The 21,361-nt window shown below is 31.1% G+C and overlaps 1 protein-coding gene across 1 annotated transcript; it reads left to right on the top strand.

The window, feature by feature from the left end:
- Nucleotides 1–4,630: 4,630 nt before the first annotated feature.
- Nucleotides 4,631–16,269, top strand: LOC129741393 (neither inactivation nor afterpotential protein C-like). Its single transcript, XM_055733117.1, has 6 exons — nucleotides 4,631–4,749; nucleotides 4,814–4,897; nucleotides 14,817–15,167; nucleotides 15,262–15,565; nucleotides 15,633–15,913; nucleotides 15,976–16,269. Exons 3-6 carry the CDS (start codon nucleotides 14,877–14,879, stop codon nucleotides 16,267–16,269), a joined length of 1,170 nt encoding a protein of 389 aa, XP_055589092.1. The 5' UTR covers nucleotides 4,631–4,749; nucleotides 4,814–4,897; nucleotides 14,817–14,876.
- Nucleotides 16,270–21,361: the final 5,092 nt, after the last annotated feature.

The raw sequence follows: 21,361 nt of genomic DNA, 5'->3' as shown, positions 1-21,361 counted from the left end.
CCCCGTTTAAATTCCAACTTCGCTATGGAAGCGTTGAAATTGCAGCCTTCAGCTTATGAAGCTTATCAAAATGGTTGATTCCTAAAAGCTGGAACATAAGTTTTCAGCAAACAGTCCAAATAGTTATTCAGCTGAAGAAGCCAAATCATTATGAAGATTAATCATTGCATCCACATTTTACGCGCTGCATATTCCTGTAGACCTTCAAAGCCCCCAGGGACCACATTGAAAACCACTAATGTTCTAATAAATTTACTCCAAGCAGGCAATTAGGAATTAGGAGTATTTTTTTATCCCAAAAGTAGACTTGCTATTTCATCTAAGAATCACGTGCTTGTAATCTGTGCTACGAACAGTAGAAGAAATAAAAAAGCCCGCCAAAAGTGTCGCCATTAAACTTTTGATCATTAGAAGGCTTTGATTTGCTTTCCAGTACACGTGAACTCTGGATGGTCGTTTCTAATGCCCGGCCCATGGAGATGGTGAAAACAACCCCGCCGAAAGAAACGAAAATCGGTTGGCAAAATGGGTGCCATGACTTTTGGTTCGTGGAAATAAAAACGAAAGTTGTATGGAATAGTCCCTTTTCTTAGGTGGGAGGGGCTCAAAACTATTACTAAAACCTTACCATGGTCCAAACACATAACTGTACCAAATTTCAAGCTGATCGGTTAAGCGGTGTGAATTTGTATAAGGTGCATACAAACAAACATATCGAGTCCAACTCATCTTTATATATTAGAAGATAATAATTAAGAAGTTATGGAACATAGAATAAAAGTAACGCATGATTCATCACTCTCCCATACAAAAAATTCTATTAGCTAAAATCATAACAATAAATGTTTGGATGAATGAAATTCCAATGTCGACAAATGCGTGATGCAAAACAATCATATTCGAGTATATTAAAACGAAATTTACAAGGTGTCTCTTTGATTTGCATCCGTCATACTGGGTAAAAATTTTTTAAGGCCTCGAAAAATGTTAAAATTTGTATATTTATTGATGGATTTTTTAAATTTTGAATGAAAATGAAAAACTTTAAAACACTAGCTTTAAATGTGAAAAATTTTGCCATCATCATTTTGTATTCATTAAACGATAACTCGATTACGTTAATTAAAAAAAATATATATCAATGCTGTGGGAAATAATAGAGCAAACGGAATCAAATTTGGTATTTAACGGGTTTGTACGCGAGAGAAGTCTGAAGCCCCTTCTTCCAACAAACATGGGAAGGGATACAAACATTTTTTGTTGAAAATCTCGAGAAATTATCAAGCAAATAGATTCAAATTTGGTATGAAAGAATATTTGGGATAATTTTTTGTTTCACATTACTCAAAAACTTAACGAGCAATTTGGCATGGGAAGAAGATGCTTCGATAAAAGGTACTTGGAAACAAGAAATATTTTTGGAGCAACTGAATGGGGGCGAGGGAAGAGGCTGTCTTACATATTCTTTTGTATTACTTTTGTGTAACTCGTGAAACAAAGTTTGGCATGGGTTACTAGGCTGCAAAATTTTTCTATGATTATTGAAATGGGAAGAGGAAGATGGGCTTCCATACAAGTTTTTCGGCGGAACTCTAAAACCTTTCAAGGAAAAGACCATATGTGGAAAATAACGTTATAAAGTATAGTATAGAGAAGTAAGTGATAAAAAAGAATTAAATTGTTGAATAGAAACTGTCTAAAGATTTGTATCAGTGGATAGAAAGGAGGGAGCCAGTGAAAAAAAAAAGGAAAATTGGTATACAAAATCAGGGAGAAAAAGTTGTATGGAATGAGTCGAATCAGAATGTGAGAGAATGAGAGAAAAGAGGTAGAGTATCGAACCAGTACAAGGACGAGGGAAAAATCTTCAGTTTGAACAAGATAGTTTTCGAGAATAGATGGTTTGATAGATTGTAGAATGTAAAAAAATGGATTAAGGTGCTAAAAAGTCCATCGGTAACGACATAAAGTAACGAGAAATGTTTCTAAGGAAGTTCGAGGAAATGATTCTAAGGAAGGAGGGATCTCCACAAATAATGATTGAATTTCAGAATTAAAGAAATCGTTGTATGTTATCTTGGCGTTCCAAAAAGGTTCCATATGAATGATGTTGATTTTTTTTTTCAAAAATCATGTACAAATAAAATAAAATTTAAATAATTTTCATAAATGCCATTTCTTTCTTCTATTTTCAAAGGTGTAGCAAAGCGCACCGGGTCAGCTATTACACTAATTATTTATCAAATGTTTCATAAAACTTTTTAAACTTTATTTATTCCCCCTTCAGGTTTTGCAGAAATATCGAAGTAGGGAAGTGACAAGAGAAAAATTTGATATATATATATTTCGGCCTATTTATTTTCGATAATTCTAATATAAATTTTGATAAATCAAGATGTTCTCAAGGGAAAATGAAAAAAAAAATGCTTTGAACAGAATGCTATTACCTACTTGAAGGCGATTTCTTACCGTTCATGAAATAAAAATATTATTTCACTCAATATAATATCAAATAATGACGTGAGAGACTTGGAAAAGAGTACCTTCTCATAAAACAGAAGAGTTTGACGATTGAAATTTTTACTCTCGCTCAGCCTGTTGTGGATTTTTTTGTGTTCCGCCTCACACTCACGTTCGTATGAGCCGATTTTAACTCGTTGAGTTTATTTTTTGAAAGCTCTATTGAAATTTATTTATTTGTTTTCCCAAATTTTCTCGGTTTATTGCTGGGTGCACTATTATTGCTGGTTTTTCAATAAATTAATCGGTAAAACTGTTTTGATAGAGCAAATAAACAAAACTAAGTTTAATATTGTCTTGGGCAATTTCTTGGCAAAGCCCTCATCCTTGAGCTGGACCTCATGGAGCTGGACCTTTTTGTATTTGTAAGCGTTTTATTAATGTCATTAAGAACCAGAGAGAATAGACGTACAAGCTAGCCCACGAAACATGTGTATTTCTAACAATCGTTTTGAACCAATTTTTGTTTTTGGCCGGGCCACCAGATGTCTCCAAACACACCAAAGAGAACTGTCAAAACAAACTGAAAAAAAAAACAAATTTGGTCAGTTTTGAACAGGTTGCATGAACCTTTGGCATGTTTCAAAAAAATTGCTGATAAAGTTTTGTAACACTTTCGTCCAGCTGCATAATAGAAAAATATTTTAAAAATTAATCGCTATTTCCTTCAAGCTAGAAGGGCCAAATTTTTGATAATGGGATGCAAGAGTGATACTTGAAAGTAACCCGCTTTAAGATGTCTAGATTGAGTCTAGAATCAGTTCTGATGGGCAAGACTGATCGTCTATAATGTTCCTAATTGACTGGAAATAGTCCATTAGTCCTCGGATGATAACGGTTTAAGAGGTGCAAAAACTTCTTGTGAAACTGTTAGTTATTTCCCCAGCAAACATGAAATCGCATTAAACATGATAACTCAAGTCATTAAAAACGTTACTGCGAATCGTAATTCCAACTAACGCAAGTAAAAGGTCGTAAAAATCGTTATTCAAAGTCGGATTAAATGGTTTAAATCGGATATGATAATAATCTTATTGTTTTAGCCAGAAGTTGAAAATATGTATGTATATTGCCTCCACTTTGGTAGGTAAATGCTGTTTTTTCGTATTTTATACGATGATTCTATAATGTATATGAGACGTATAACAAAGTTGTTGAGAAATATACCTACAAAAATGTTTGCTGGGTCGACTACCTCAGTAGAACAAAAATAAATGAATGAATAAAAGATTATCACCGGTAATTTTATACGGTATTGCTTATAGACTTTTTTCGGTGAGTGAAACAACTTTTTTATAATTTACGTAACGTTTCGGGTTACGGAAGGACATCTGATGATGGGAATAATAAAGGAAGTGAAATTCTGTCCAGTCAAAAGTAACTCTTATGGCATTTATCTCATTTATTGAACTCGTCTATTTTAGAGCGGCATTAGTTAAATTATTGATGAGTTCATAAACGATTACGCCTTTTCGAAAACCAAGCACTTGAAAATCTGATTTGTAACTTTTGAACGGCGCACTGTCTCAAGTAAATTTTCAACGTATTTTTTGGATGTCAGCATTTGAAACTTTACACACTTTTTTGAAGATTATATGTTCGAGCTTGTACGTCTGTTCTCTATAACTTAAAATACTTGATGATTATTTTAAAATTTCATAGCTCTCTTGTAGGTTCTTATTGAACTAAAATTGTTACTTAGGAAATATACGAAATTTGGAACCTTCCAACGGAGTTCTTGAGATTTAAAAAAAAATGTTTTCCCAAAAGATCTCAATGCTATCGTTGCAATAACGAAAGGAAAACTTTTGCCGCAACGAAAGGAAAACCGCCTGTTGGTCGACTGTTTTTCATTCTCTTGCACGCATCCTAACGTGTAAAGATACGGTGTTTTAAAATTTCGATACAATATGATGATAGCAACAAGTTTCCCAAAGTCTCGTGTTTCGGTCAATCGGCAAGGTTGGTCTGGTTCCGTTGTCTGAATCCAGTTCTCAGTCCAAAATCGATTGGGATAGCCGGCTTCCACTCGTGGTCAGTCGTTCAAACTCGGCTCCACTCCGGCCCTAAATTAATTAGTTTCGTGCTGCAACTTTTAAGGATTCATCGATTCGGAAAATCCACAGTTTTCCTGGCAAGTTCCAAAGCTGGAAAACTTTTAGTTGCGGTTTTCTAGTTGAGCGGTTCGGTCGAAAAGTCTGGTCGGAAAATCACATCGAAGTGCTATCGGTAGGTTGGGGGTTCAAAGTGATTGGTGAAAATTTGTGGCTTAATGATAACCTTTTTTCAAAAGGTACCCTGAATGGAGTAAGCGGATTTCAAGGAAATACTCTGGAATAACATCTATTTGATCGAGTTTGTGAACAATCAGTTAAATGTGAGTAGAGAGAAGTTCTTAGCATAAAGAATCATTCTGTTTGAACCGTTTGGCTACGACACAATTTTATAAATGAAAAACACTGACAATTCCCAAATCAGTTGCATACATTCAGGAGAAAAGCTGCTGATTTTAAACAAAACTAACCTATTGAAAATCATTTTCATGGGAAATTTTCCTGTCAACGTTGAAATTTGGTGAACGCAAAGGCGCCAATTTGTTCGTCTCGAGTGAACCGAGAAGGTAAAAATCGATTTGCAATAACAAGATTAAAGTGCGAGGAAATAAACAGCAACCTACCAATCCAATCATGTGTAAAAGAAAATAGTCCTCGTCGTCGACGAAGTCATGTTACGTGATAATGTAATACTCGGTCGCCCGGCCATTGCCAGGTTTGTTGTCGTTGCTTCCGACTGATTCGTCGTTCTTATACTATTTTCACCTGTAGCAGCACATTACAAAGTAAGGAAATTGTAACCGGAGTAAATAATGCACGTGTTTTGCGGGGGGTTTCAATTACACATGGTAAGACATGCTAGCACTTCCGGAAGGTTAGGTCATCAGACGAGCAGGTGGTTTGTCACACCATTTTCAAACTTCAAAACTGTCAACATTATCACCTTTTTGAAACTTTCGATTCTGCATTCAATAGTTCTGATTTTGAACATTCAATTCCTTAAATGATTTTATTGAAATTAGACTTAAAATTCGCTTATTTCCAAATTTGAGAATGATGAAGTCTATAAAACTTCATGCTGGAAGAAGAGAATCACATTTCAAATTTTTATCATAAATATCCTTTCAAAAATTTACATTTATTCAAAATATACAAGGATGTTGAACTGCCATAAATTTTCCAAGATATCCTTTGGCTTTTGGCCTTTGAAAAAAAAAATATGTTTTTGGTGTTGTGAGTTAACACGTTTCAGTTTTATTACCCTCTAAACCCCATTTTTTCCCTAAAAAATTCACAGAAGCTTAGTTTAAACATTAGGAACAACTATTTCGTTGAGGATGATTCTTTATAATTTTTAACAAAAATTGCATAATCACAGAAAAATGACTTTTTCGGTTGTTGTCACCCATTTGATGTTCCGAGGTAACTAAGCTTGGTTCAGCGGAATCAGCATAGTTCTATCGTAACCCAACATCTTCAAAGTTATTTTTGGTTCCATTTAGCAAAGATGGCGTATAAACAATATGTATACCAAAGTGCTCTTTAATTTTTTCTTTTAAAAATCATTTATAATCGGATAAATACAATTGGCTTAAAATTGAAAAAAACTGCTTATCTGTTCATGAAAATTTTGCTACCTAATATTTGAGGATAAAAATACGTAGAAATTGACGTAGTAATATCGTTATTTTATCATTATTAGATGACGGGTTTCGCTTTTCAATTTGGCAAAAAATTGGGGTTTTCGACAATTCGTATCAAAAGATGGTATTGATTTTGTCTCATGCCAGATGTTTCTTGTTAGTATTTGAAAATTTTCAAACAATTTTTTATCATCATCAAAACTATGAGATTTGTTAGATCATTTATCAAATTCAGATCTTAAGTCAAAGGATATTATACCGAGCTTTTATCCAGCAATAACATGACGATTTTTTTGAAAGTTCATAATTAATGAATTGATTTTAAAAACAATCAATGCTTACAAATCGCCGAAGTGCTAGTGCTTCCAAGATTCAAAAGGCTAACAATTAATATCCATGTACTCTGATAATGGACTTGGAATTATGGCTAAGAGACTTGTGACATATCTTTAAGTTTCCGAATAACATGAAAGAAGTGTAGGCTGGTGGTGCGAATTTGGAAAAGAATAGAAATTAAAATTGAATTAAAATATTTGTTTTTGTTTCGCAACGTCTGCTGGGAAGAATAACAGCTTGCTGTTAAATTCCTTGATAAAAAATTTGTTACATCTATAAATTAAAAAAAAAGTTAATACATCTGCAACGAGCGTTTATGAAAATAAAACCTCCCCCTGTTATTGTATCATAAAACTAAATAAAAACGAATCTGACTTAAGCCATACTAGGTAGCGTCAACATAAATTAATCGATTGGTATTTTTTTGTGTCTGGTATAAAAAGAAATATATTGTTTAATAAATCAGTGCCATTAAATCTGTTAGTTCTGACAAACGAAATTCAGAGCTTAAATCACATTTCTCAAATGAGCGGAATTTAATTTTTTAAGTTAAGTGTCCATTTTAACATTTTGAAAGAGCATAAATTGTTTTTTTTTTATTAAGAGAGAAAAATGTGTGCAACAGAATTGTTTTTTTCTTCCAAATTTAAATCAATTGTACTGAAACCAAAAGGCGCAGATTTTTGATCAAGAATATGTCGTTTGTTTATAAACTCGTAAAGTGCTGGCGGAAATTCTCAATGCGTGCTATGGCAAAAGTCTAAAAGATTTTATTGTGAATGTCGTAATTCAATATATTTTAAGTTATTTATGTAGTCATAATAAATAAGTCATTTATTACGAATGCTTTAACGATTTTGAGTCTAATAACATTCCCATTTCATTCTTTCTTTTTTTTTACTTTGCGCAGAATTGATAGTAAAATCAATACAATACAATCACGATGTTTAAGGGTTTGTATCAGAGTTGCAAATTTTCAGATAATCATTTAAAATTGATAATCACCGTGATGAGTATCAATTCAACAGCACAATGAAGTTCGTTGTGACGCTCAAAGCTTTTGATGTCAAACTAAATCTGCTGAACATCACATCTAGAAAAAAAAATCACAAGACCAGTATCCCATTAGAGAAATCTTCATCTATATTCTTCACTTTTTCCCCTACTATTTTTTGACGACAATTCAATTTGTAACGAATCTATGGAATATTTCAATGTATCATATAATGTAATAAGCTTTTCACACTAGCGGCGCGACAAGTTGAACGACTCCAAACGCTTCAATATAAAAAAAATACGAAAGCGCTTTAATGATTGGAGTCTATTGAAACTTTTTAATAACGAAAGTGTTAAATCTCGTGGTACCTATGTTTCAAAAAAGTGTGTATGTACACAACACACTTCCTTATAAATTTTGTGAACAACACTTTAGCTATATAATATTATTTGGCACTTTGGTACTAAACAATTTATAACATAATTTCAAAGTCAAGACAACTTAAATTTAAAAAAAAATTAATATTTAGCCGTTAGCGCTATGTTGGTATTCAAATATTAAAAGCATAAACATAATAAGGGATTAAAAGCAATATATACAATCGATTTTCTGGCTATTTGAAATCAATAAAATATGCTTGGTTAGCTAATCGTAGAATACATTGAATGAAAAATCGATATTTGATTTAACTCTAAAGGGCTGAGATTTTAACAGAAAGAAACGATCAAAACTCAGTTTTTTAAGTTTTTTTTGCAGTTTCTCGTTTGTTGACATACAAAAGAGTAACATATGTTGAACTGTATTATGATCACAGTCATCAAATCTCAAAAGGTCTCTTCTTCAGAGCATGTTGTGTACGAGTGTAGGATATTTAAATTTGGAAATATTAATGAAGATCATGTATCTTAATGAAAAATTTAATGATAGAAGCCGTGATGTCCGTGATAAGCTGTCCTTTGTTTCAACTTCTTTCAATTCTCTTTTCAAACGATCTTTTTTTGAACGTCCTTGGTCCTTGACATCCCTTCTCTTTTCCAAACTACTTATTGGTGGTGCAGTTTTCTGCAGAATTTTTGACAGGAATAGTTACTTAGAGACTGTAAAAGATCCGGAACAACCGTAGAAAACCCAATTTTCGAAACAAATCTTAACATTCCCGATTCCACGAAGACCTCTTCAGAATCATCTACTAGGCTGTAAGTGATCAATTTACAGTCTAAACAAACCATTTTACAAAAATTAAACGATGTTTTTTTTTTTCAAGGGTTTCACGAATTTTTTATTCAAAGGGCATTTTTAAACGTACACAAAAATCGTTTAAAAAATCCAGTTATGATTATTAAAGAACAATTCATTTCATGTGTCTAAGAAGCTCATAAGATCAGGGTTTTTTTTTAAGAATCTTGAGTTCGGGCATTTCAATGTTTGCAATTCTCTGTCCATGATGAAATTGTTAAAACTTTGCATCGACGTTTTTAACAGATTTAAAAGTACATAACTACATAACTGTGGGAAATAAAATTTCATAACATGCGTGTCTTTAATCGTCTGAATGCGAGCGAGACTTATCAACATATTTCAGTGCTAAATGTGATCATAAATACCTTTTTCTCATCCTATAAAACTTTCATTATCCTAAGACAGAAATATTAAAATAAAATTCTTACAAGTCATGATAATACATTCTTCGGAAAGATGTTTTAAAATGAAAACTTTAATTCACAAACAACGTTTACGTTTCACACTGAGATTCAAAAAGGAAAAACCTCACTTGATAAAATCTCAATCTAATGAGATTTCGCAAGCTTGCTTAAGACAGAAAAAAAAACAAATTCTTATCATTAACCTGATTAAACTGAACTTTTAACAGTATGTTCTCTATTAAAATGTTTTAAAAATTTATAACTGGCCCTTAACATTCATCAGGAATAACTGACAGTGCAGTGTTTTAAAAAGTTGTGGTATGTGCAGTGTGCAGCTTTTCCTGAACTGGAAAATTTGTTTCATTGATTCATTGTTCAAGAGTTTGCACAAATACTATTTCATGGCATCTCTGCCCTCAAAAAAGTACACGGACAAAACAAAACTACCCACTGAACTACGCACTACTGGGTTGATCAAGATAAAGCCCAAAGTACGTAGTTTTGGGTGGGTAGTTTTAATGTACTGGGAGGTTTTCAGCTAAGTACCTACTGGATGGGTAGTATCTTTTCTTCTATTGTCCGACATTTTTGCCTTTGAGCCATAAACGATGTCAATGTTTTGTTGAAAAATTCGGAACGCAGCTAGCTGGAAATGAGGAAGAGTACCTCGATCCCGGAAAAACCTCCAGCCAGAGTTCCCGGTAAGTTTGTTAGTTCATATTTTAAATGAAATTAAAAAAAAAATAACAATTTTTTCCTAAATGATTGTTTTGCAGGTGCTGCTTAAAAGTTTTCCGACATTTATTGGCCGGAGAAAATGTTACTCTTGGCTGGTTCCGGTAGAGCTGCAGCGGCGGGACGGGTGCTCTTATTAAAGGCAGACAAAAACGAATCCGAGTTACATAGCTTTGCTTCCGACAATCTTCCGGCTTCGGGTATGTTTTGTTTTCACTTCTTTTCCAAGAATTTAATTTTCATTCTTCTCTGGAGGTTTTTTTTATATTTGATTTGAAGAGAATCTGAAGTCTATAATCGGAACTTTCTTCCTATTTTTCAGCTGAATCAATCCGTCCACTACCGGAGCTTGAGCCACAGAAAAATGGTTTCCTTTGTTCCCGGTGGAGGAATTGCAACGGGAAACATCATCAATGCCGATGAAAATACGGGGCTGCCGGGTGAGTTTTTGTTTGGTGAATACTCATCATTTCGTTGACCGATTAAATATTTTTAAGGTGATATTTAATCATCCAATATTTTAAATTTTTTTTGCTCTTTTACAGGATGCGAAGACAACTGGCCTAAAAAAACACTAGTTGTCAGCGGAAGCAGCGCGCTGTGACACCGGAAAGTTAAGTGTCTTAGGTATTTCAGACCAGTTCCCGATAATTCCACTCCGGTAAAAGAAGATGGTGAGCCGGCACCAACAGAGGAGTAACCGATAGTAGAAAAGTAAAAAAAAATAAATAAATTAACATTTGAACCGACAAAACTTTGTAGATATTTTTCATTTCATGCTAAGAAGCATGAAACAAGGTTGGAAACGCATTTAAAAAGGATTTTTTCAACGATTTTTCGGCTTTTTTGTAAAATAACGAAGTAGATCATTTTCACCCACTTGGACCTTAAAGCACAACTACCTACTTTTAGGTTGTTGTGATTTAACCTACTAGTAAGTTCCTGCACTGAAGTGGCGATTTACGTCAAAAGTACCTAGAGTGGGTTGTTTTTTCTGTCCGTGTAGTTTTTCTGCTTGTGACTCTCAGGCTGAGAAGGCGTCGACATTCAAGACAAGAACCGTTTGTGATGCTTACGATGAGATTACCTAACATCACACTGAAATTCAAAAAGGGAAAATCTCAATCTCATGAGATTTCGCAACCTTTTAAACTTCATACAATAAATTTGAGTACTTTTTGGCGAAACAATAGAACATGAAAAAGATATTAAAAATAAAGGTTATATTTCAATGATAAACTTTTCCGAAGACCGCGATTAATTTTGACTTCTAAGAAAAAGTGAAAAAGTTTCCGTCTTGTCATTTTTATTCCAATTCAGCAAAAAAACGGAAATTTTAACGAATTTTTAATAAACAAAATTCATTACCTTGATAGTTTATGAAAATTTTGATTTGGAACAACGATTCTGAAAACGTATTGGGATTCGGAAACAGATTCAAAATTTAATTTTTGAATGCAGGTTCAGAATTCAGATTTAGAATCGATTATCAAAATTCAGATTCAGATAAGAATATCAAGATGACTATTTCATTGAGAAATTCAAATAGCAATAGATCACAGTCTTGTAAGGTTAATAGGTTATGCTATTAAAAAATTTAAGCTGAGAATCACAAATATAAAGTAAAATTCTATATAAGTTGCTAGTTTGTTTTACGAAAAACACTGATTCCTATTTGGGAAAAAATCATTCACAGGATTTAAGTTTTGGAATTGATTTAAAATTAAAACTTTTTGCCGGTAAAGAAATATGTGATATTCACGTGAAAAAAATCTGCATGGAGTGTCATATTTTCTTGGTTTATCGTTTGATTTCCTAACATTGCAGTTTTTTAGATAGTCCAATTTCGAACTGAAATCTTGAATTTGGGTTTGCAAGCATCAGACTTGAATAGCAAAATATAGATATTTTACTTTAACTTTAAAGAAATATGATATTTTTTCCATCGATGGTTTAGACCAATTCGCTCAAGAGTTTTGTTGGATGAGATTATTTGATTTGAGAATATGATAAAAAAAATTTTTTTAAGAAAGTTAATGTTAACTTAAAACTTCTTATTGAAAATGCCAAATCTACCAGAATGTTGAGTAAATTTAAGGTTTTGTACATTGATGAAAAACATTTCTGTATTTTGTTACTATAAGCTACAAATACCACTTGTTGTTTAGTTAAGATAAAAAAATGAAAAATTTCTAATGTAGAACTGAAAATAAATAATCAAAACACACAAAAAATAGATTTTTTTTCATACATTTTTTAGACAAATATATTATAGAAAAAGTCAGTCCCTAAACAATTTAATACCCCACCCAATAAGGCGGTTCTTCCTAAGGCCCTGTATTAAATCAATAGGGTACCTAACATCAAATGGAAACTGATAAAGAAAAATTATGAAAATCTTCAAATAAAAACAAAGACTTCCCAGCCCGAGCTTGAATTCGTAAAAATTTCTGTGTGTGGTGAAATAGAAATCAATGATACCTATATAAAAAGTGTATACGAAAAAAATGCAACACTTTGTTTTGTGAATAACTTTTGAATGCATGGTTGTAAATTGATGAAATTTTCAGTAAAGTTATCTGGTAATGTAATGTTTACATATGCAAATTTTTGAGATGTCAAGTGGTTCTTGAGGTAGCGTCCAATGAAGAAATTTTTTAACTTTAATTTTTGGGCAACACGTGCGCCATCTATAATGCATACTATGAACCACATTTTTTTTTTTCAAATAAAACTTTTTTTTATATTACGTCTGCTGTTTCTTGAAGCTTGACTTTCCAATTAACTTAAAAATTTGAACTTGGTCGAAGTTATAACAAATTTAGCAAATTGTCCTCCTTAGGCACAAAAACCACATACCGTCAACTGGGGCAACATGCAACAGTTTTCAACTTCAATGGCTTCTAAAAAACTGTTCACAGTTAGTTAGTTCTAGCCTTTATGCATCAAAAGTTCTAAGGATGATGGGACATGAAATTGGCGTAGTTAGAAAAATTATTGGTTTCTTTAGTTGTTTTTAATTTTCTCAAAACATGCGATTTTCACCCTCCTTATAAAATAACAAACTTTGTTTTTAATGGAAAATCTTATAAACACGCATGAAAATTTATAGTTTTTAATATATTTGCGGTGCTTAAAGACCATTACGCATGAAAAATTTCCGTAATTTTTTGACCTGTAGAAACTATTTTTTACATTTTTTCTGAAAATAAAGATGGTTAGGGGTTAAATAATACTACGAAAAATTCTCCAAGCTGAAATCATAAAAATAAAGATTTGGATGAATGAAATTTCAATGTTTACAAACGCGTGATGCAAAACATTCATATACCAGCACATGGAAACGAGGCGTTTCTTTGATTTGCATTTTGTTGCATTCTTTCCCAGACACCTAACTGAATTATAAAAATATTTATTTAAAAAATTGAGTGACTGTTCGAAGAATATTTTTACACCAACAGTGTTGATATAGCATGAGGAAACCAGTAAAAAGTTTGTAGGTAATATTATCAAGCCAATCCGTCATACTGGATAAAGTTTTTTACGGCATCGAAAAATGTTAAAATTTGTACATTTATTGCTCAATTTTTCAAATTTTATATAAAAATAAAAAACTTTTAAAAACTAGCTTAAGGTTCGAGAAATTCCCAAGTAACACTGTTTGTTTTATAAGATTCTCCAGGCTTCTTATGAAACCTAAAGTTGGTCTTGTAGCCGGTTATATAACCTAAAATGTTGCTTGGGTTATGTCATCATAATTTTTTATCATTTAAACATAACTTTATTACAATACATTCAATTTAAAATTGATTCAGAATGGTGTTATATAAATGTTGCATCTAACCCCGCTGTTGCATGATGCCCCGTTTGACGTTATATGATTTTTTATCACTTCACCACCGTTTTTGCGTAATGGCACGATTTCAGATCCAACTTGAAAAGAGTATAAAGTTTGTGGGAGCTATTTAAGTGCTCTGCAGTGAAAATGGTCGCATTTGGAGGCAGTTTTCTTTGTATTTTTAGCCATTCATCGTGACAACCGTTATGAAAGACTGAGTAATTTGCAGTTTCCACAGATCGTTAGCGTCCTCAAGTTCTAGACGTTAAATTTTTCAATTTTTTCTCCTTGTTTATCTCCGGAAAATACAGGCGAGACTTGTCAACGAAAAGTTTCTGGTTGGAAACCTGTCAGGTAACTACTAAAGAGTTCGTTTTGCTGTCCATTGCGAAATTTTTCCAAATATCTAAACCAAATCCTTCAAGCAGTCCAAATATTTTGCGCACGATTTGACCACCGTATTTTGTTTATTTTACCGGTAGGCAGCTTTTCTACCTTGTAGATATGAAGTCAGGCCTAGCTAGACGAACTAGTCAGAAAATTTTGAATTTTTTACTAGTTCGTTACTAGTTTTTGTCTACTCATATTTTCGGATTTAGCTTGAAAATACCTCTCACATTCCTCTCACTTCATGGAATCAATAATCGTCACTTTTAGTCAACTTTTCTATTGGATCCTCTAGGACGTCTTAAACGATTTGGTCGAAAAGTTGATTTCCAGTTGTTTTGAGTCTCCGTCTGGGACTTCTCTGGATTTTTCTCGATCCTGCCCAAAAAAATTGGTCAATAAACTTCAGTATTGGACGCTATCTTAAAAACCCCTTGACAGATTGTTATCAAATTTTGTACACGTACACATTACATTACAAGGTAGCTTCGCTGAAAGTTTCATCAATGCAATCGAAAGTTATTTACAAAACAAAGTGTTGCATTTTTTTAACAAATTAAACTTAACAATGGCTCAGTCATATGCTCAATCAAAAAACGATGCACTGTCCACAAAAGTAAATCAAAAAAATAATGGTAAAAACTTGGTTTTTTCCCATTCCAGCCATTATCATCCCATTTTTCTGTTGTGCATGGACTTTCTGGTGTCCCCTGTTGAAGCAATATGAACCACCTGAGAATAGACTCGCTGCCGGATCCGGGCAATCGGTACCAGCTGGGGGAACTGATAGGTTCCGGTATCGCGGCCAAAGTCTACAAGGCAACAGATACCAAGGCCAGCAACAAGAACGTCGCCATCAAGATCCAGAAATATGAATCCGACGTTAAGACTGCTATCCAGGAGGAGTATCGCATTTTGAGGGATCACTCCAATCATGGAAATTTGCTGGATTTTTATGGGGTGTACAGGAAGAAGGTTCCTGGTGAAGCGGACGAAATATGGTTCGTTTTGGAGGTGAGTAATTTAGCATAAAGTTTACAAATGACGCCTGTATTTAGGCTATCAACGAGTTTTATTGTTATTAATGCTGGATTAAATTTTCTCGTAGTACTGTGACCACGGTCCAGTTGTGGACATCATCCGGAAGATCCACGTCACCAACCGGAAGGTGAGCGAGGAACAGATTGCCTTCGTCCTGCGGGAAACCGTTAAGGCGTTGATTTTTCTGCACGAAAATCACATCATCCATCGTGACGTTCGGGGCCACAACATCCTGATGACCAAAGATGGGGAAATAAAGCTGTGCGATTTTGGCCTTTCGCGGGATGTCAAATCAACGCTCGGGAAGCGAGGAACCTGTGTGGGTTCACCCAACTGGATGGCCCCGGAGATTATCACCAGCTCGAAGAATGGTAATGTCTTATTATCTAAACATGTAGTTTTTCTTTCATTCTAACGAAAAGAATATTAATTTTATAGAAAACGAAGCCTACGACAATCGCTCGGATGTGTGGGCTTTGGGAATCACGGCCATCGAGCTGGGTGATGGAAAACCTCCGTTTGGAGAAATGCATCCTACTCGGACCATGTTCCAGATAGTGAGAAACCCTCCGCCAACTTTGTATCGACCAGCAAACTGGACCCAGAACTACAACGATTTTGTCACTGAATGTTTGGAGAAGAATCCTGATCATCGACCTTTTATGATGGAAATTGCTGAGCATCCTTTTCTGACTCAACTACCGGAAAATGACTATCATGTAAATAATCAACGGCTTTTCGTTATGATTCTCAAACCAACCAATTTTTTTCTATCATTCAGATAAGCCAGGAGCTCCGGATGCTAGCGGAATCGATTGTGGATGTTCATATTGTGCCGAAGGACGAAATAAAGCTCTACAAGGGAGCCCTGAAAATGGCCGAGAACCGCACCGAAAAGATGCACGTTGAAGATTTGGCAGCACTGGAGGTGCTCTCGGAGGAAACCATACTGGATGAGCTGATTCAGCGGTTCAAAAATGGTTCCACCTATACCTTTGTCGGAGATGTGCTGGTATCGATGAATCCCAACCAACCGGAACCGGATTATGTTCGCGGGGTAAGGTTTTACACATAAAAGTTTAATATCATAAGCCTAATTATACCCCAAATCAAAAATATATTGAAATTGTTGACTGTTGTTGTTAAAACTGTTTTTCGATAATGGTTGAAAAAGTTTTAAGAAAATTAAGAAAAATTATGCCGGGAAAAATTTCAATTCCTTCTTTTGTCACTAAGAGTTAAAACATCACGAGGGAGACATAATAAAAATTCATCGAAATTTTCGATAAATTGTAAATAAATGCATGCAATAAACTTGCATACAATCTACATTATGACAAAAATGACAAAAATGACAAAAATGAAAAAAATTACAAAAATGACAAAAATGACAAAAATGACAAAAATGACAAAAATGACAAAAATGACAAAAATGACAAAAATGACAAAAATGACAAAAATGACAAAAATGACAAAAATGACAAAAATGACAAAAATGACAAAAATGACAAAAATGACAAAAATGACAAAAATGACAAAAATGACAAAAATGACAAAAATGACTAAATGACAAAAATGACAAAAATTACAAAAATGACAAAAATGACAAAAATGACAAAAATGACAAAAATGACAAAAATGACAAAAATGACAAAAATGACAAAAATGACAAAAATGACAAAAATGACAAAAATGACAAAAATGACAAAAATGACAAAAATGACAAAAATGACGAAAATGACAAAAATGACAAAAATGACAAAAATGACAAAAATGACAAAAATGACAAAAATGACAAAAATGACAAAAATGACAAAAATGACAAAAATGACAAAAATGACAAAAATGACAAAAATGACAAAAATGACAAAAATGACAAAAATGACAAAAATGACAAAAATGACAAAAATGACAAAAATGACAAAAATGACAAAAATGACAAAAATGACAAAAATGACAAAAATGACAACAATGACAAAAATGACAAAAATGACAAAAATGACAAAAATGAAAAAAATGACAAAAATGAAAAAAATGACAAAAATGACAAAAATGACAAAAATGACAAAAATGACAAAAATGACAAAAATGACAAAAATGACAAAAATGACAAAAATGACAAAAATGACAAAAATGACAAAAATGACAAAAATGACAAAAATGACAAAAATGACAAAAATGACAAAAATGACAAAAATGACAAAAATGACAAAAATGACAAAAATGACAAAAATGACAAAAATGACAAAAATGACAAAAATGACAAAAATGACAAAAATGACAAAAATGACAAAAATGACAAAAATGACAAAAATGACAAAAATGACAAAAATGACAAAAATGACAAAAATGACAAAAATGACAAAAATGACAAAAATGACAAAAATGACAAAAATGACAAAAATGACAAAAATGACAAAAATGACAAAAATGACAAAAATGACAAAAATGACAAAAATGACAAAAATGACAAAAATGACAAAAATGACAAAAATGACAAAAATGACAAAAATGACAAAAATGACAAAAATGACAAAAATGACAAAAATGACAAAAATGACAAAAATGACAAAAATGACAAAAATGACAAAAATGACAAAAATGACAAAAATGACAAAAATGACAAAAATGACAAAAATGACAAAAATGACAAAAATGACAAAAATGACAAAAATGACAAAAATGACAAAAATGACAAAAATGACAAAAATGACAAAAATGACAAAAATGACAAAAATGACAAAAATGACAAAAATGACAAAAATGACAAAAATGACAAAAATGACAAAAATGACAAAAATGACAAAAATGACAAAAATGACAAAAATGACAAAAATTACAAAAATGACAAAAATGACAAAAATGACAAAAATGACAAAAATGACAAAAATGACAAAAATGACAAAAATGACAAAAATGACAAAAATGACAAAAATGACAACAATGACAAAAATGACAAAAATGACAAAAATGACTAAAATGACAAAAATGACAAAAATGACAAAAATGACAAAAATGACAAAAATGACAAAAATGACAAAAATGACAAAAATGACAAAAATGACAAAAAATGACAAAAATGACAAAAATGACAAAAATGACAAAAATGACAAAAATGACAAAAATGACAAAAATGACAAAAATGACAAAATGACAAAAATGACAAAAATGACAAAAATGACAAAAATGACAAAAAATGACAAAAATGACAAAATGACAAAAATGACAAAAATGACAAAAATGACAAAAATGACAAAAATGACAAAAATGACAAAAATGACAAAATGACAAAAATGACAAAAATGACAAAAATGACAAAAATGACAAAAATGACAAAAATGACAAAAATGACAAAATGACAAAAATGACAAAAATGACAAAAATGACAAAAATGACAAAAATGACAAAAATGACAAAAATGACAAAAATGACAAAAATGACAAAATGACAAAAAATGACAAAAATGACAAAAATGACAAAAATGACAAAAATGACAAAAATGACAAAAATGACAAAATGACAAAAATGACAAAAATGACAAAAATGACAAAAATGACAAAAATGACAAAAATGACAAAAATGACAAAAATGACAAAAAATGACAAAAATGACAAAAATGACAAAAATGACAAAAATGACAAAAATGACAAAAATGACAAAAATGACAAAAATGACAAAAATGACAAAAATGACAAAAATGACAAAAATGACAAAAATGACAAAAATGACAAAAATGACAAAAATGACAAAAATGACAAAAATGACAAAAATGACAAAAATGACAAAAATGACAAAAATGACAAAAATGACAAAAATGATAAAAATGACAAAAATGACAAAAATGACAAAAATGACAAAAATGACAAAAATGACAAAAATGACAAAAATGACAAAAATGACAAAAATGACAAAAATGACAAAAATGACAAAAATGACAAAAATGACAAAAATGACAAAAATGACAAAAATGACAAAAATGACAAAATGACAAAAATGACAAAAATGGCAAAAATGACAAAAATAACAAAAATAACAAAAATAACAAAAATGACAAAAATGACAAAAATGACAAAATGACAAAAATGACAAAAATGAAAAAAATGACAAAAATGACAAAAATGACAAAAATGACAAAAATGACAAAAATGACAAAAATGACAAAAATGACAAAAATGACAAAAATTACAAAAATGACAAAAATGACAAAAATGACAAAAAATGACAAAAATGACAAAAATGACTAAATGACAAAAATGACAAAAATGACAAAAATGACAAAAATGACAAAATGATAAAAATGACAAAAATGACAAAAATGACAAAAATGACAAAAATGACAAAAATGACAAAAATGACAAAAATGACAAAAATGACAAAAATGACAAAAATGACAAAAATGACAAAAATGACAAAAATGACAAAAATGACAAAAATGACGAAAATGACAAAAATGACAAAAATGACAAAAATGTCAAAAATGACAAAAATGACAAAAAATGACAAAAATGACAAAAATGACAAAAATGACAAAAATGACAAAAATGACAAAAATGACAAAAATGACAAAAATGACAAAAATGACAAAAATGACAAAAATGACAAAAATGACAAAAATGACAAAAATGACAAAAATGACAAAAATGATAAAAATGACAAAAATGACAAAAATGACAAAAATGACAAAAATGACAAAAATTACAAAAATGACAAAAATGACAAAAATGACAAAAAATGACAAAAATGACAAAAATGACAAAATGACAAAAATGACAAAAATGACAAAAATGACAAAAATGACAAAAATGACAAAAATGACAAAAATGACAAAAATGACAAAAATGACAAAAATGACAAAAATGACAAAAATGACAAAAATGACAAAAATGACAAAAATGACAAAAATGACAAAAATGACAAAAATGACAAAAAATGACAAAAATGACAAAAATGACAAAAATGACAAAAATGACAAAAATGACAAAAATGACAAAAATGACAAAAATGACAAAAATGACAAAAATGACAAAATGACAAAAATGACAAAAATGACAAAAATGACAAAAATGACAAAAATGACAAAAATGACAAAAATGACAAAAATGACAAAAATGACAAAAATGACAAAAATGACAAAAATGACAAAAATGACAAAAATGACAAAAATGACAAAAATGACAAAAATGACAAAAATGACAAAAATGACAAAAATGACAAAAATGACAAAATGACAAAAATGACAAAAAATGACAAAAATGACAAAAATGACAAAAATGACAAAAATGACAAAAATGACAAAAATGACAAAATGACAAAAATGACAAAAATGACAAAATGACAAAAATGACAAAAATGACAAAAATGACAAAAATGACAAAAATGACAAAAATGACAAAAATGACAAAAATGACAAAAATGACAAAAATGACAAAAATGACAAAAATGACAAAAATGACAAAAATGACAAAAATGACAAAAATGACAAAAATGACAAAAATGACAAAAATGACAAAAATGACAAAAATGATAAAAATGACAAAAATGACAAAAATGACAAAAATGACAAAAATGACAAAAATGACAAAAATGACAAAAATGACAAAAATGACAAAAATGACAAAAATGACAAAAATGACAAAAATGACAAAAATGACAAAAATGACAAAAATGACAAAAATGACAAAAATGACAAAAATGACAAAAATGACAAAAATGACAAAAATGACAAAAATGACAAAAATGACAAAAATGACTAAATGACAAAAAATGACAAAAATTACAAAAATGACAAAAATGACAAAAATGACAAAAATGACAAAATGACAAAAATGACAAAAATGACAAAAATGACAAAAATGACAAAAATGACAAAAATGACAAAAATGACAAAAATGACAAAAATGACAAAAATGACAAAAATGACGAAAATGACAAAAATGACAAAAATGACAAAAATGACAAAAATGACAAAAATGACAAAAATGACAAAAATGACAAAAATGACAAAAAATGACAAAAATGACAAAAATGACAAAAATGACAAAAATGACAAAAATGACAAAAATGACAAAAATGACAAAAATGACAAAAATGACAAAAATGACAAAAATGACAAAAATGACAAAAATGACAAAAATGACAAAAATGACAAAAATGACAAAAATGACAAA

This window comes from Uranotaenia lowii, chromosome 2 (genome assembly GCF_029784155.1).
Source record: "Uranotaenia lowii strain MFRU-FL chromosome 2, ASM2978415v1, whole genome shotgun sequence".
Classification (NCBI taxonomy): Eukaryota; Metazoa; Arthropoda; class Insecta; order Diptera; family Culicidae; genus Uranotaenia; species Uranotaenia lowii.
The sequence above is the reverse complement of the archived record's forward strand: the minus strand, read 5'-3'. Positions and strand labels throughout refer to the sequence as shown.

Coding starts and splice junctions, on each gene's coding strand:
- LOC129741393 (XM_055733117.1), top strand. CDS start 14,877: ATGAACCACCTGAGAATAGACTCGCTGCCGGATCCGGGCAATCGGTAC. Junction 15,168..15,261: donor AAATATGGTTCGTTTTGGAG/GTGAGTAATTTA, acceptor ATTTTCTCGTAG/TACTGTGACCACGGTCCAGT. Junction 15,914..15,975: donor TACCGGAAAATGACTATCAT/GTAAATAATCAA, acceptor TCTATCATTCAG/ATAAGCCAGGAGCTCCGGAT.